This window comes from Callithrix jacchus, chromosome 15 (assembly GCF_049354715.1).
Source record: "Callithrix jacchus isolate 240 chromosome 15, calJac240_pri, whole genome shotgun sequence".
NCBI classification, from domain to species: Eukaryota; Metazoa; Chordata; class Mammalia; order Primates; family Cebidae; genus Callithrix; species Callithrix jacchus.
The window spans coordinates 34,243,816-34,259,176 of NC_133516.1; the positions used below are offsets into that span (position 1 = coordinate 34,243,816).

A 15,361-nucleotide genomic window follows, 5' to 3' on the forward strand; every position below is an offset into this window, starting at 1 on the left:
AATGGTGCCAAAACACCAGTGCAGAGCAACAAGGCCACGGCAGGGAAAATGCAGGTGAGGAGGCCGGGGGACGGTGCCTCATGCCTGTAATCCCAACACTTTGGGAAGCTGAGGTGGGTGAATCACCTGAGGTCAGGAGTTCAAGACCGGCCTGGCCAACATGGTGAAACCCTGTCTCTACTAAAAATACAAACATCAGCCGGGCATGATGACATATGCCTGTAGTCCCAGCTACTCAGGAGGCTGAGGCACGAGAATAGCTTAAACTCAGGAGGCAGAGGTTGCAGTGAGCTTAGATCATGCCACTGCCTTCCAGCCTGGGTGATGGAGCAAGACTCTGTCTCAAAAAAAAAAAATGCAGGTGAGGGAGCCCCAACAGGAATGTGAAATCTGTGGTCATTTCTCTCTTCCTGCCTGTCACCTTTGCCAAGCTAACGTGGGAGGTTTCCAAACTTTATTTTTAACAAGGGAGGCCCTCTTGGCATCTTAGCTCAGTCACTTACTCAGCAGTTATTTACTGAGGTCTTTTGTGTGTGTCATTGTTCTGTTGCATGGAGGAACCAGCTAGGAGGCATCATAGAGTCCTAATCAAAGCCAGCATCCCCATTGTTTTATAGATGGGGAGACTGAGGCCTAGGGAAGGAAGGTGCCCCAAGGACAAGGGATGGAGCAGTGGCTGAGTCCAGACTGGGTCTCCTAGGCTGAGGATCATTCTGATGGCTACATGCTTTTTGCTACTCTGTCCTGTATATAAGTGGGGCTGGAACCAAGAGGCTGAGAACTTGTTATCAATTTGGGGTACACTTGGGATGGTGCCCCAGGGTGGGCCTGGGATGCTAGCACAGTGGCCCAACACCCACTTGATCTTCTTTCTCCAACCCTGGTAGTCACAGATGAGGGCTGAGGCTTCAGGTCTAGGAGACTGCTGGGGGAGCCAGAGGCAAGCACAGGAAGAGGGTATGTACTGGCTTGCCCAGCAGGCGCTCATTAAGACAGGCCTTGGCAACTGCTCTGGGCACAGGAAGCAGCTGCTGCAGGCGCCTTATCAGGCCTCATGTCCACACCCTCAATGAGGCAGAGGCAGTTCCATTCCCAGGCTTCTCTCCCTGGATCTCAAGGGCTGGTTCACCTGCTGTTGCTGCCACCTGCTAAGTGGCCTGCTCAGGCTCAGGGAGGAGGGCACTTTTGGCAGCATCAGGACCTGGAGCTGAGTGATAATCCTCCAGCACTCTTTCCTCCTCCCTCTCCTCCAGCCACAGAGCCTAGCCAGGCCTGGGGGTTGGGAGGGGAGAGATAGATTTGCTGGGAAAGGCAAAACAACCCTTGTTGGGTGGTGGCATTTGGGCTGCACCTATAAGGTGGGCAGCATTCCCCAGGTGGGAAGGGCAGGTCAGGGAGAGGTACTGGCTTGGTGGCAGTTATGGCTTGTGTATCCACTGAGGCTGGAGTGCAGGGGGAGGAGCAAAAGTTTGGGCCTAAGAGATTAGGCTGGGTCCCACAGGTGCTAGGGAGACACTGATGGCCTCTGAGCAGATGAGTGACAGTATCCAGGCTGGGATTCAGATCAAGTCTCTTGAGTACCTGGGAGATGGGTAGGAAGAGCCAGAGACCATAGCCAAATTCTGCAGGAGGATAATGCAAGTTAGCTGAAGGTAGCAGTGACTTTTCATTCCCAGATGCCCCCAAGCCAAGAGGCGATTCTCCCACCACACCAGGGCTTGGCTTCCCTGGCTCCCCTTAGGTGTTGGGGGCCAGGCCTCACCTCTTTGTTGGCCTAGGCACTGGAACCTGCTCCTTATTCTCTCTGCCTTTACCCTACCTCCCGCCCCTCCCCCAGGAATGAAAGCACAAAGCCAGCCTTTGCTGGGGCGGCGTGGGAGCCACCACTCTCAAAATAATCAGCTCGGATATTGTAGCTTGGCAGCCCTGCAGGACCCTGGGGGCTGAAGCTTGTCTGGTTGGTGCTGTGGGGTTGGGCTGTCACCAATCCAGAGGGAGCCTTCTTCCCCAGGCAGATGGAATTTACTTAGCAAGGAAGAATTCTGTTGCTCTTCTCCAGGAAGTTTAGGATTGGGATTAGGGAGGGGAAAGAGATTCCAAGGAGAGAACTCATGGTGCATCCCTCTTCCCCCAGCAGAAAACATCTCCTTCAGCTGAGCCCTCAGATGAAGAGAGGCTAACTGTCTAGTTATGCAGGTGGGAAGAAAAGGACTTCCTGAGGAGTGGAGCAGAGGTCAGAGGTACCAGTTGGAGATGAGAAATTCAGGCCCTTCTCTTTCCCTCCCTCTCTTCTGTCCCTTGTCTCCTCTCCATCTCCTTTTGCCCACTTGTCCTTCCCCTCTGGCAATTCCTGACTCCTCTGGCTCTCAGGTGCTTGGCTTCACAGCTCCATCTGTACAGAGCAGCCTTCCTGCTGCTGGATAATCATCAGCAACCAGTTTGTCAGCTTGTGAGCAGGACAGGGCTCAAGGTCCTTGACTACACAGACAAGCTGCTAAGAGCACTGGATCTTGGAGAGGGGGTGGGAGGCCCCACCTGTGATGGTGGGGCCATCATCTGGAAGGCCATGGCTCTCCTCCCAGATTTGTAAGGGAGAGTGGTGGGATCTCAGGGCTGACTCACCAAGCACTCTAGCTGTGTTCCCCTTGGGGTACTCCCTCCCACACTCCCCAACCCTCTGTTCCTGAGAAGGCTAGAGCAGGGCTGAGCCAGTGTTGTATCTTGGCCCTCTGGGCCTAGAGAAAGGCAAGCCTGTGTATGGCTACAGGATTAGGGGCTTCCCAGTCCATCTGGACACTAAGGTGCTTAAGAGCCTGTGTCCCATGTGCCTGCTTAGAGGGAAGCATTGTTTCCCCACTCCTCAATACCGCAGCCTGTCCTGGTGCTTGACTGCTGCCTAGGCCCTCCTCCATGGGCCACCCAGGAAGCCAGGGCCTGCATCCGTGCCAGGGAGATGAGCAGAGGTGTAAATTGTGTGGCAAGCTGCCGGCTCTGAGGTGAAAATGAAAAGTCTTCAGGCAGTGGTGGCAGCAGGCGCAGCAGGCTGGGGTGCCAGGCACAGCATACCGTCTCCCACCCCACTACCTCTCACACCTTCCCCCTTCTGCAGTCTTCCCCAGGTTCCCACTCAGGCCTGGACCTGCCTTCCTGGCTCCTCTGCCATTCCCTGCCTTTCAGCCAGGGGCTTCCAGACTGGCCCTGGGCTGGATCTGACCCCAAGAGGACTGTTATATCTCATTTCCATTATGTTTACTATTTGGCTGATCTGTTGTACAGAAAAATGGGCTGCGCTTGAGTTACCTTTGTGACTTAATGTTTGTGGTAGTCCCTCCATTGATTCTTTTTGGGTTTTCTGAGTATACAGTTTTCTTATCTTCAAATAATGGTGTTTTAATCATCCTTTCCAGTTCCTCACTTCTTTTGAGATCATCTATTCTAATTCCTTTGTTTCTTTCTCTCTCTCTTTTTTGAGACAGTTTTGCTCTGTTGCCTAGGTTAGAGTGCAGTGGTGTGATCTTGGCTCACTGCAGCCTTCATCTCCCATGTTCAAGTAATTCTACCTCAGCCTCCTGAGTAGCTGGGATCACAGGCGCCCACACCACACCCAGCTAACTTTTGTATTTTTAGTAGAGACGGGGTTTCACCATGTTGGCCAAGCTGGTCTCAAACTCCTAACCTCAAGTGATCCACCTGCCTTAGCCTCCCAAAGTGACGGGATTATAGGCGTGAGCCACCACGCCTAGCCAAAGAGTGAAAGAGGGAGAGAGCGATAGGCCAAAAGCCTACAGCACTCGGTACTCCCAGGTAGTCTCCCATCCAAGTACTAACTACACCCAACCCTGCTTAGCTTCTGAGATCAGATGAGGTCAGGCACATTCAGGGTGGTATGGCTGGAGACCCTTTATTTCATACTTGGTCAAGAGGGAAGCCACCCGTTTGTCTAGCCAAGCCAATGCTCTGGGTTCTTGCCTGGGTGCTCTCTGCCACTTCCTGCTTCCTCTTTCCTCTCCTTGCAGTCCTGTCTTACTCCCTGTCTCTTTTCCCTGCCATTTTCAGAGTTTTGGGCTCTCCTGGTGTGAGAGGAGAGTAGAGAGAAGGAAACGTGCTCACCAGCCCTTCTGCAGGCTCTCCCTGCTGTTGTGGCAAGGCCACCAAAGCACCAACAGACAGGTTTAGCTTCTAGGCTGGGGGCTTTTGGGCAGCCTGGTGTGGGTGAGAGGAAAGTTTCTGGGCAGAATAATAACGTGCTACCTTCTAGCTGCAGCCTCCTGCTATGCCTCCCCCAAGCACGCACATGCCATGAAGACCAGCTGCCTGAGGGGCCTCCAGGGTCTGAGCCCCCACTTGCAGGGACTACTGTGTGCAGGAGGGTGCATTTCGGTGTCTGTAATTAAAAATGAGCACGCATCACTTCACCCAGCGAGGAGATGCCACCACCTCGGGTGGGATGCAACAGCTGCTTGCTGGCTGTGCAGCTGCCTGGGTGTCCAGCCTGGCATAGAAGGCTGGATAGGACTGGGTAGCTCAGGGTGAATAGTAAGGCAAGGCCCAGGGCCCCTCAGCCAGACCTCATCCCTTTCTGGGCCTAGAGCTCATGTAGGAGATGTGACCCAGTCCTTGGCCCACACATTGCCTCCTCCTTTTTGGCATTTGCCACCACCTAGCTCTAAGCAAACCTCCGGCCTCTGGGTAGCCTGGGAGTGGGACCCATTGTCAACTTCCATCCTGGGCCTGACCTCTTCTGTCTTCTGTTTACGCCTCACCCCTGGCTGAAGCCAGGGCACAGGGCGATGTCGTGAGTGCAAAGCACTAAATGGGGATAGTTCAGATCCTCTCTCTTACCTCTTTTCTTTCTCTCCCCTGATTCAGAAAGACCTGCTGGGGAGGCACTGTGGGTCCCGTGGGAAACCTTGGCCTGGTGTATCAGTCTTGCTTTTGTTATGGGAGCCCTGAGCTGAATGGGCTAAATGCCTGCACCTTGCCCAGGAGATGAACTTAGACTGAGGTGAGGTGGGAATGTGTGGTGTGTCCTCAAGGTAGCTGAGGCACTGTGGCTGCCTGTGTGAGTGGGCGAGCTTCCCTTTTTTTGCCAGCACTCCTGAGTGGGTGAGCAGGTGTTAGTCAGGGTGGGATGGTGGTAGGGAAGTGCTGGTGACTGAGGTCTCCTAGAAGTTCCTGCATCATAGGCGGTGTCCCCAGTCCCCATCTTGTTTCTGCATGTGGAAGACCCAGGTGGGACGGAAGGCCTGGAGGTATGTCTGAGGGACTGGAACTCCACATCCAGTTTCTTGCAGTCCCTGGTGCTACCTTGGCATGATTCACTGACTTTTGCCTGTTAGGTGGAGAGGAATATGAACATCTGCAACTCTCCCATCTTGGAAAGAGGCTTTATAGTCTCCTTGGGTCTGTGTGTGGGAGTGAGCTGCTCTGGGCTGTGGGTTTGTCAGATGGCCAGTGGTGTCAGTGACAGAGCATGTTCTCATGTCCTGGCAGTGCTTCCATACACCTCTGGCTGTCCGGGCTGTGGAAGAGGGTGTGCCAGGGCTAGGAGGACTCCAGGCCCACCCAGGCTCTTCACCAGCAGGACCAGCCCAGTGTGACCTTGAGCTGGTGTCCTTGGCCACTGGCAGTCTGCTCTCCAAGGGCTCCCTGGGGCTAGCTGAGGGAGAGGCAGCTGGCCTCACCTTCCTCCAATCATTTTCCAATATTTACTGGCTCATTGACATATTGCCCGGGCCATGATTCCTACCGTGCAGCAAGGACCTGAGAGCCAGCCCATGGTCACCTTCTCTTCCCTCTGAGGCTGCACCTGGTTGGGAGGGAAAGGGTTTGTCCTCTGCCTGATCACTCAGGGACAGAGCATGTAGCTTGTCCTGCCCCTCACCCTCCATCCCCAGCCTTCACTAGACTCATTCTTTCTCAGTGGGCAGAGCATGGAAGGTAGAGCAGTCTCCCAGGAAGGGCCAAAGGGCAACTGCAATACCCTTCTCTGCCTGTGGGCCTGGCTTGGAAGTTTGCTCCTTTGCCTTCTTCCTGCCTCTTCTCTGCCCAAGTCTGAATTTTGGTAGTACCTGGTGCATGTGTTACAATGATTTGGCGCTGAACAGTCATGGCATTTTAATTAGCTCCATGCCTCCCTCTAGTATGGAGGATCAGAGCCCCCAGGTAACAGTGGGTAGGACCAGGCTAGTTTTGCCTCCAGGGGTCTGGAAACAGGCTCTGGAAGCTGGTGCTCCTTGTGTGGGATGCTGTGAGGAGGGAGAGCTGCACAGAGAAAGAAGGGCTGTGTGGCAGGGCCACAGTTTTCTCTTCATCCTCTGTCTCCCTTGTTCCTCTGTTCTCCCCAATGGCTTTGAGATGAAGGCGACGGCAAGGATGGAGGATGCAGTTTCCATGGCAACGGAGCTGTCCACAGCCAGGCAACTTCAGAGCGGGGCTCTCTGGAGGAGGCAGATGCACAGAGCAGCCGCAGAGCTACCTCCTGCCTGCCAACGAGGGGGCTGGCAGAGCAGGTGGCACAGGGTGGCAGCCTGGTGCTGCCCAGCCTAGAGGAGAGGGTGGAAAGAGCAGTACTCCCTCTTATTATCTTGTTGCTGCCAAGTTCCTCCAGAAGATAAGGTAGGGAAGTAGCCTGAGTGTTGAGAGGGGTTGGGTTAGGATCCCCATTGTCCCTGGAATCTCTGGGTGGACACAGGCTCTGGCCTTTGGGATATTCTTCAAAAGCCAAATATCTGCTGCTCTTGTGATGGCTACTCAGCTGCTACCCTTTGGACCCTTTTCCCAGAGTGTGAGGATGTTGGTGAAGGCCATGCCCTGACTAGATTCGGGAATCCTTTTCTTCCATCTAGCTACCGGGGAAGGACCTGGACCTTCCTCAGGGGCTTCCTTGCCCTTGGCTTCAGTGACCTGGCCCAGTTTGCTGAGTGGGTCTCAGGTTCGGCAGATGCCTGCCTCTAAGTGCTGGCATTGGAGGGACCCCAGATCCTGACAGCTTCTGATTCCTGACACTGTGATCTTGTTTAGCCTCCTCCTGGAGACCAGGGCTGGAGTGGGTATGTCAGTGGGTAGGGAAGCAAAGACAGCCATCTGTGTGTTTAGAAATGGGAGGTGTTGGGGTCATGGACTCTTGAGATGGAGAAAGCTCAGAGGGCACCCAGGTTGGCAAAGAAGATTTGACTCCAGCTATTAAAAAATAATGACTTTCCTTCACTGACCTTGGAATCATGAGGGCTGGAGTGTTCTACTTGACGTTGAGCACATGGAGACTTGGGATGAAAGGCTTTGCCTAGATTGCTCATGGAGTTAGAGGCTGAGCCGCAACCAGACCTGGGCCAGGCCAACCACCTCCTGTATGGCCTCCTAGATGCATCCTCCCTTCAGCTGGCTGCTGAGGGTCCTAGTTAGATAGACCTTTCAGGCTCACTTCTGTTTCCCTTTATCATCTGTAGGCTTGTGTTTAACCCTTCTTTGCTTGTTTGCTTTAGTTGAAGGAGGTTCCTCAACCCTAGGCTTGATCAGGCAGGCAGACAAGTGGAGTCCTGGAGTGGTTTCTCTCTGCAAGGCAGTTAAGTCTCTCATTACTGCTAAGTGGAAGGCTCATTTCAGAGCTGTGGTGAGAGCAGGGCAGGTGCTATAAATAGCCGTGTTGTGAAGGTTGGCCGGTGAGCAGTGACAGGGCAGCGGCCTTGCAGTCATCTTAGTGGGTATTTGTGCTCCATCCATTGCAGGAAAGACGGGGGCAGGCTCTGAGCGAGAGGCACTTGACCCCTCTTCTGGCTGTCCCTGCCTGCCTCAGGCATGTCTGTGCCCCTCCATATACATTGGGGGATGGGAAGCATTGGATTCTATGTCTAGGCAGAGGGAGGTGAAGTGCCTGTTGAAACTTGGGGCCCACTGGCGGGCTGCTCCGCCTCGCGCGGGGCGTCTCCCGCCGCGGGCCGGGACCGGGGTCCGGTGAAAAGTGCTCCTAGTCCTGGGAAACGGGGTGCGACCGGAAAGGCGGCCGCCCCCTCGCCCGTCACGCAACGCACGTTCATGGGGAACCTGGCGCTAAACCATTCGTAGACGACCTGCTTCTGGGTCGGGTTTTCGAACGTAGCAGAGCAACTCCCTTGCTGCGATATATTGAAAATCAGCCCTCGACACAAAGGTTTGTCTGCGTGAGCCGGGGCCCGGCAGAGCGGGCGTGTTCCATCCACCCTTCCGTCTCCCTCACGGCCTTACTCCCCGTGGCCTAGGGGTTGGCAGGGGGCGGCCACTGGGGTTCCAGTCCTCTCCCGTCCTCGCGGCCGGGGTCAGACAGGTGGGTCCGGCGCGGCCGCCCTTCCAAAAAAAAAAAAAAAAAAGAAACTTGGGGCCCAAAAAAAAGGTGGTACATCAGCCCATTGGGTAATGTCCTGTGCTAGATCTACTTGTCCTGCCTGCCCTTTCAGTATAGGGCCTCCCTCCTCCCCATCAGCAAAAACCCTGAGCCCATAGGTGAGGAGGTATGGGAACTACACCTGATAGTCTCAGAGGTTGACATAGACTAGCAGGGGAATAAATGGGAGTGGAAGTGGGGTTTAGCTGGCCTTGACCCCTGTCCAGGGTCTGTAGAGGCATGTCTGCAAGAGCAGGAGATGGAGGCCTAAGGATTGGGGGTACTGGCCTTCTGATATCTGTGGATCAGTCAGCATCGTCCAGGGTAGACCAAAGGTCAGGGCCAGGGGGTCCTGGGATGGAAAGTCTGGCAGGTGAGAATACCTTGGCTTAGGCACATGGGGTCCCTATCCTGGGGGTCATCCAGGGGTGCCAAGCTTCATGGCTCTGTGAGACCAGTGCCTTCTGGAACAGCCTTTTGGTCTCAGTTGTACACATAGGAGAGCAGTGCCAGGCTCCTGGGTTCTTTTATCACCTGCCCTAGGGTGTCATCCTGGGTCTTAAGACTATTATTGCACTCTGGAGTCTGGGGCCCTGCTGTTAGGGTGCTCTATGTATGCCTCCCTCAGCAGGGCTTTGGAACTTGGAAGAGATTGAGAGGCAGAGTCAGCCCCTGGGACAGAATAGGTAATAGCCAGTTCCGGGGGCCACCCAAGGACAAGTGAGTCAGGGGCCCTGTAGGGCTCATTCTGCCTTTTGCAACTCTCTTACTAGGAGCGGAAGCTGTGTGCCCATCCTCGGCTGGAGATTTACCAGCAAGACCAGATCCATTTCATGTGCCCACTGGCACGGCAGGGAGATTTCTATGTTCCTGAGGTGAAGGAGACAGAGCAGAAATGGCGGGGGCTTGCAGAGGCCATTGATGCCCAGGTGGATGGCACAGGTACAGAAGGTGGGGTATGAGTGTGGGGCCCTCCTGGAGCTCTTCACTTCTGGATTTCAGGGGCTTGGTTGAGGAGGCTCCTTCCTCTCTGGGTTGGCACTGTGGGTGTCAGTCTATGCTTGGCAGAGGGAGGAAGCAGACCCACCTACCTGAGGACCCATGTGGAGTTTCCTGTTCCCAGACATGTGGATCTACATAGATGTGGATTCACACACATTACCTCCTGGCAACACAGATACAAAGACCCTGCCCGGATTCCTTCCAGATGCAGCAGGAGTACCCTTGGAAACAAAGATCACAGATAGCTCAGTGCTCATGGGAGGGGGCTGAGGCTGCTCAGGAAAGGAGTCCCTTGGGTGGGGCTCAGCAGGAAGTAAGATTGGCACTGGATCTGGAAAGTAAGGAGAGGAGCAAAGAGTTCTCTTGTCTCTCAGTATGGGCCCCGCCCAGAGCCAGCTGCTTTCTCCCTGCCTGGGAGCAACCAGGGAGCATGCAGAGGGGAGCCAGTAGATCAGTCCCTGGACCTTCCTCCAGGGCCAGCCTACATTCCTGCTGGCAGCCTCAAGGCTCCAGGTCCAGGTTGCTCAACTCTCTGCAATGATCTCTGTGACCCTGGGCTGTCCCAGGCACAATGAGGTCTGCTGGTTACATCCCAGATGGTCCCAGGGGACCTTATAACTTTGGCCAACCATGTGGAGTCCATGACTTCTAGGAGTGGTACAGGGCTCTGGGTAGAGGAACTCTCCCTCTTCTCCTCCTTCTTTAGCAGACGCTCTGCCCATCCAGTCTTCAGCAGTCAAGGTCACCCTAGGGAGACGTGTCAGCTGGGGCTGGGCAGGAGGGTACTGGGAGCAGTCTCTACTCCCTAGGGGCCTGTGTCCAACACAGTTAACTTCATCTGCCACTTAATTACCTCCATGGGGTACAGCTCCCTTCTGCCTGGTAGTGCCCGGCAGACACTCTTCAGTGCCCCCACTGTGGGCACAGGACATGGCACAAGGTCAGCAGGCTCAGGCAGCCTCCAGGGCAGGAAGACAGAGCGTATTCACTTTCCTGTGACCTCCCGCTGCTGCCTGTCTCCCCCTCCTTGACCCACCCACCCGGCTTCCTTCCCTCCCAAACACTGCCTGCCAGGGGCATTGAAGGACTGCTTGGCATCCGTTACAGCTGGCTGCAGCCACAGTTCCCACATTCCCCAGCTCCTCAGCCTATTTTCCTCCCCTCCAGCCCCCCACCCACTCCCTGGTGTTGAGGCCAAGGGGTCTGCCCACTTCTCACAGGGCCCGTCCTGACACTCCAGGAGGACTCTGGGTGTTTGCCTGCCAGGTGCATGCCATTGACACAGCAGTTGGTGGTGGATGTATGGAGGGGGTCTGACTGCCCAAGGCTTGGCCTGTCCCTGCCTGCCTCCCTGCTGTGGTCTCAGCTTGGGCTGGGAGGTGAAAGGGGGTGATTAGCTGCCTTGTGCCTGTTATTACATTGATGTATTATTTAGCTCCAGAGAGGCAATGAATATTTGATCGTCTTGCACTGGCTATGGGCAGAGCGGGAGGGAGGGATTGGGGTGAAGGGGGTGGCTTCACATCCCCTGCCTCAGCAGCCATGGGGATTTAGGTAGGGCCCTGCCTTACCTGGTATATTCTCCCTAGGGATGCAGGCATGAGACTCTGGAGCCTCATCCTATGTAGATCTTGGTGGGGCTATAGGGATGCCACTTCCCTGCATTGCACTCTTTTTTTTTTTTTTTTTTTTAATTCTGAGGCAAGGTCTGGCTCTATTGCCCAGGCTGGAGTGGTGCAGTGGCGAGATCTCAGCTCACTGCAACCTTTGCCTCTCAGGCTTAAGCTGTCCTCCCACCTCAGCCTCCTGAGTAGTTGGGACAACAGGCGTGCACCACCACGCCTGGCTAATTTTTATATTTTTTGTAGAGATGGTGTTTTGCCATATTGCCCAGTCTGGCCTTGAACTTAGCTCAAATGATCCTCCTGCCTCAGCCTCCCAAAGTGTTGGGATTACAGGCATGAGCCACCATGCCCAGCTGGATTCCTTTTTTTTAATGGCATTTTGCTCCTTCTCTCAGGCTGAAGTGAAGTGGCATAATCTCGGCTCACTGCAACTTCAGCCTCCTGGGTTCAAGTGATTCTCCTGCCTCAGCTTCCTGAGTAGCTGGGATTATAGACACCTGTCCCCACACCTGACTATTTTTTGAATTTTTAGTAGAGGCAGGGTTTCTGCATGTTGGCCAGGCTGATCTCAGACTCCTGACCTCAGGTGATCAACCTGCCTCAGCCTCCCAAAGTGCTAGGATTGCAGGTGTGAGCCACTGCGCTGGCCTCTGGCTGGATTCCCTTGCTTGAAGTGTATATATGTCCCCAGGGGCTGTCTTCATCTCAGCAGGCTGTACTGGCTGGAAAGAGGCACTTCTAGGCTCCTTCCTCTGAATACTCCTAGCCTAGGAGCTGGGTGGTAGGAGGTAGCATGCTGGGAAACAGGCACATTTCTGTACCTGGGGTCCCAAGAGAGCCATTGGATGGGTGAGCAGACAGAACATACAGTTTAGTAGGGCCAGGAAGAAACTGTCTCCCTCCTTTGCTCTTTTCAGGCCTGTAGTCCCTGGGGCACTGATCATCATTTAAAGAGCAGTGAGGGCCTGGGATCCTGCCCCCTGCTCAGAAGAAACTACCCCAAATCCCCCACCACCTCACTCACAGGCCTCTGCCCTGGGAACCACACCCGGGGCCTTAGCAAGAGCTGGGCTTCCACAGCTGACCTCACCTTTGCCAGTAGTGCCCAGAGGGCATATTCTGGGGGCTGAGCGGGTGGTGGGGATAGGGAGAGACTCCAAATTCCCCCACCTCCTAATTCTCCCACCCACAACCTAGGCCCCAGTTGAGGCTCAAGGAAAGCCCCAGGCTGAGTCCAAGTGCCAAGCAGACCCCAACTGCACCTGGCTTGGCTCTATCACTATGGAGACAGCAGCTGGGGAAGCTGGCCAACCCCTCACCTTCCGTGATGTTTGACAGTTGCCCCTCTCCCTCTCACACAGGAAGGGTAGCAGATCCTCTTTCTCCCAGTCTGGATTCCTGCACACGGCGGGCCTGAGCCCTGTGTTCCTCCTTACCACCCCGACCTGCTTTCTGTGCCTCTGATCCAGGGAGATGAACCCAGGGGTTGCTCCTGAACAGGACAGATGAAGAGGCTCCTTACTTGGAGGATGTATTGTGGGTGGAAGGAGCAGGTTAGAAGGGGTTTGGGCCCCCAGCCTGGCTCAGCACTGGTTTGGGGCACCCCACCCACCAGCAGAGTGCTCTCATGGTCCCCTTTTGCCATCTTGTGTCTCAGGAAGCCCCAGTCATTGAGGGTGGGTGGGTAAGGGTTTCTCAGAGTCGACCCAGGCATAGGGGGAGAAATCCCTTAACCTGTTTCATCCCAGCACCCTCCTCCTTGCAGCTGGTTGAGTGTTTCTTAGGCCTTCTTTATCCTACTGGCACTTCAGCTCCCTCCTCAAGTGGGGACTTGGGTGTGGGCCAGAGGCAGGGGCCTGCTGACTCCCTGGATGCTGCTCCTGGGAGCTCTGTGTGGGGGAGGGCAGGAGAGGGGCCTCCTGCTGCATTCTGCAGTCCTCATGCCCTGTGGGCGATGTTCTCTAGCTGGCCCTGGACACATCTCTCTCCAAGCTTGAAATGGGGGTGGGGGAGGTGGAGGGGACACTACTTGGGTCTCTTTATTCTACTTCAGCTCCTCACCTCAGGGCTGAGTGGCCCTTAATAAATGTGGGGGGAGGGCAGGCTTTGTGGAAGTACAGGGAGCTGAGGCTAATTCAGGGTGGGGAGAGGAGTGCACAGCTGCCTGCTTTCTCCCTCCTTCCTTCCCTCCTTCCTTCCCTGTCTCCCTTGCCACTCTTTTCCTCTGCCCTGTCTGTGTAGCCCCAGTCAGGGCAGAGGGCAGAGGGCAGCAGGAACGAGCCCCCTGAGCCCAGGAGGCTACATTATTCATGAGTGTGCTGTGTGTGCTGAGTTGCCTCTCCCTGGACGAGGGGGTGGGGTGGTCCTGGCTAACCTGTGCTCCCTTTTCCTGGCCACAGGAGCTGACACGATGAGTGACACGAGTTCTGTAAGCTTGGAGGTGAGCCCTGGCAGCCGGGAGACTTCAGTTGCCACACTGTCACCGGGGGCGAGCAGCCGTGGCTGGGATGATGGTGACACCCGCAGCGAGCACAGTTACAGCGAGTCAGGTGCCAGCGGCTCCTCTTTTGAGGAGCTGGACCTGGAGGGCGAGGGGCCCTTGGGGGAGCCACAGCTGGACCCTGAGACTGAGCCCCTGGGGACTACCAAGTGGCCCTGGCAGGCCAGTACCCCTGAGAAGGGCAAGGAGTAACCTGTGGCCTGCACCCTCCTGCAGTGCCATTGCTGAGGAACTGAGCAGACTCTCCAGCACTCTCCAGCCCTCTTCCTCCTTCTCCTGGGGGAGGAGGGGTTCCTGAGGGACCTGACTTCCCCTGTACCAGGCCTCTTGCTAAGCCTTCTCCTCACTGCTCTTTTGGCTCCCAGGGCCAAAGAAGTCAGGGACTGTTTTCTGCACCAGCCCCCAGGGCTGCTGCCCCTGTTGTGTCTTTTTTTCAGACTCACATTGGAGCTTCCAGGACCCAGAATAAAGCCAATGATTTACTTGTTTAACCTAGATTTGGGTTGTGTATTTGTTTGTTAGTTCTGCCTTGGTGGGCAGGGGGGTCCCCGTACAGATAGGCTGGGATTGGGCAGGAGCCTCCCCTCCCCAGGACAAGGAATGGAGGGAACATGGCAGGTACCCTGGGGTGTTAGAAATCCTCCATGTCCTGCTTTGTGACCCCAGTGGTCAACTACCCCTCCATTGCAGCTGCCAGAGAGCAAGCGGAGCCTGGCTTGTGTGAGAGCTGAGCACGGGGTACCCTCCAGAACTCAGGAGTGGGGAGCTCACAGCCTGTCTTCGTCTGCCTCCAGGGGATGCCTCTCTGTCTGTGGCTCTAGTGTGCCTGCACGTGGTACCTCCCTAGCAGGCAAGGCTGTCTCATTGTGCCTGCCAGTGCCTGTGTACCTGTATGCATGTGCACCCATGCTCATGCATTTGGCTCTGTAACCACGGATGGGGCTGCTTGGGTGAAGCTGTGCCCAGGTGAGCCTCAGGGTGTGCTTGTAGCTGAGCATGGCTGTGTCTGTGTGGATGACTGTGCTTTGTGTCTGTGTATGGTTGAATTATAGGAGTGTGTGAGGCTGGCTAACAGCATCTCTGTGGGGGCTTTGTCCATATACAGCTGTGTGTGGCGGTGCCTGTACAGCTGTGTGTATGGTGATGTTCATGATGTTCATGTAAAAAGCTATGTGTTTTGCTATGTGTCTGCGTATAAAGGCTATGGGGCTCTGTGCAGCTGTGTATCCATGATTATGGCTGTGCACGTGTGGCCATGTCTTGGTCTACAGCTATCTGTGGCATGTCTATGTGAGCAGCTGTATATATGTGGCTGTGTCCACATGTGCAGTGGTGTGTAGGCATGTTCATAGGGGCAAGGGTTTGCCCATTTGTATTATGGCTGTTTGCAAGTATAGCTGTGTGTGGTTGCATGTTTATGTGTGCTATATATGTGGCTATGTCTACATGTACAACTGTGTGTAAGGCTGAGTGTTACGTCCTCATCTGTGTGCACAGCTGGGAGTGGTGGCTGTCTAGCTGTGTGTAACTGCATGTCCAGGTGCTGTGATTGTGCAGCTTGTTTGCTGCAGGCCACATCATGGGCTTTTTGGGCTGGTGCTGTACATAGCCATATCTGTGTATACAGCCCCATGCCTTTTGTGAGGCTGATGTGTTGAGCGGGCTGGGAGTGTGGCTAGTGGGAGTGTGGCTGGGAGGAGTGTGTGACTCCTCACCTCAGCGCCCTCCTGCTGTCAACCCCTCCTCTACAGAGGCCTGGCCCATCGCTCACCTACCCCAGGGAGTGGTTGCTCTGAGGCAGCCAGAGAGGGTGAGAGCAGCCGGTGGCAGAGTTGGAGGTGGAAGACAGCATGTCTGTCTCTCGCTACCACCTTG

At 55.2% G+C, this 15,361-nt stretch overlaps 1 protein-coding gene and 1 pseudogene across 20 annotated transcripts in view; one reads left to right on the top strand and one right to left on the bottom strand.

The window, feature by feature from the left end:
* TEX264 (testis expressed 264, ER-phagy receptor) overlaps positions 1-13,981 on the top strand; it is a 33,237-nt gene extending 19,256 nt beyond the window's left edge. For all 20 annotated transcript variants that reach the window (XM_078351036.1, XM_078351037.1, XM_078351045.1 and 17 more), the window contains 2 exons: positions 9,133-9,301; positions 13,386-13,981. In XM_078351036.1, the coding sequence (XP_078207162.1) occupies positions 9,133-9,301; positions 13,386-13,678 (462 nt within the window). In that variant the 3' untranslated portion in view covers positions 13,679-13,981. The remainder of the gene's footprint in view (positions 1-9,132; positions 9,302-13,385) is intronic.
* Positions 3,780-3,898, bottom strand: LOC118148252 (5S ribosomal RNA; annotated as a pseudogene).
* Positions 13,982-15,361: the final 1,380 nt, after the last annotated feature.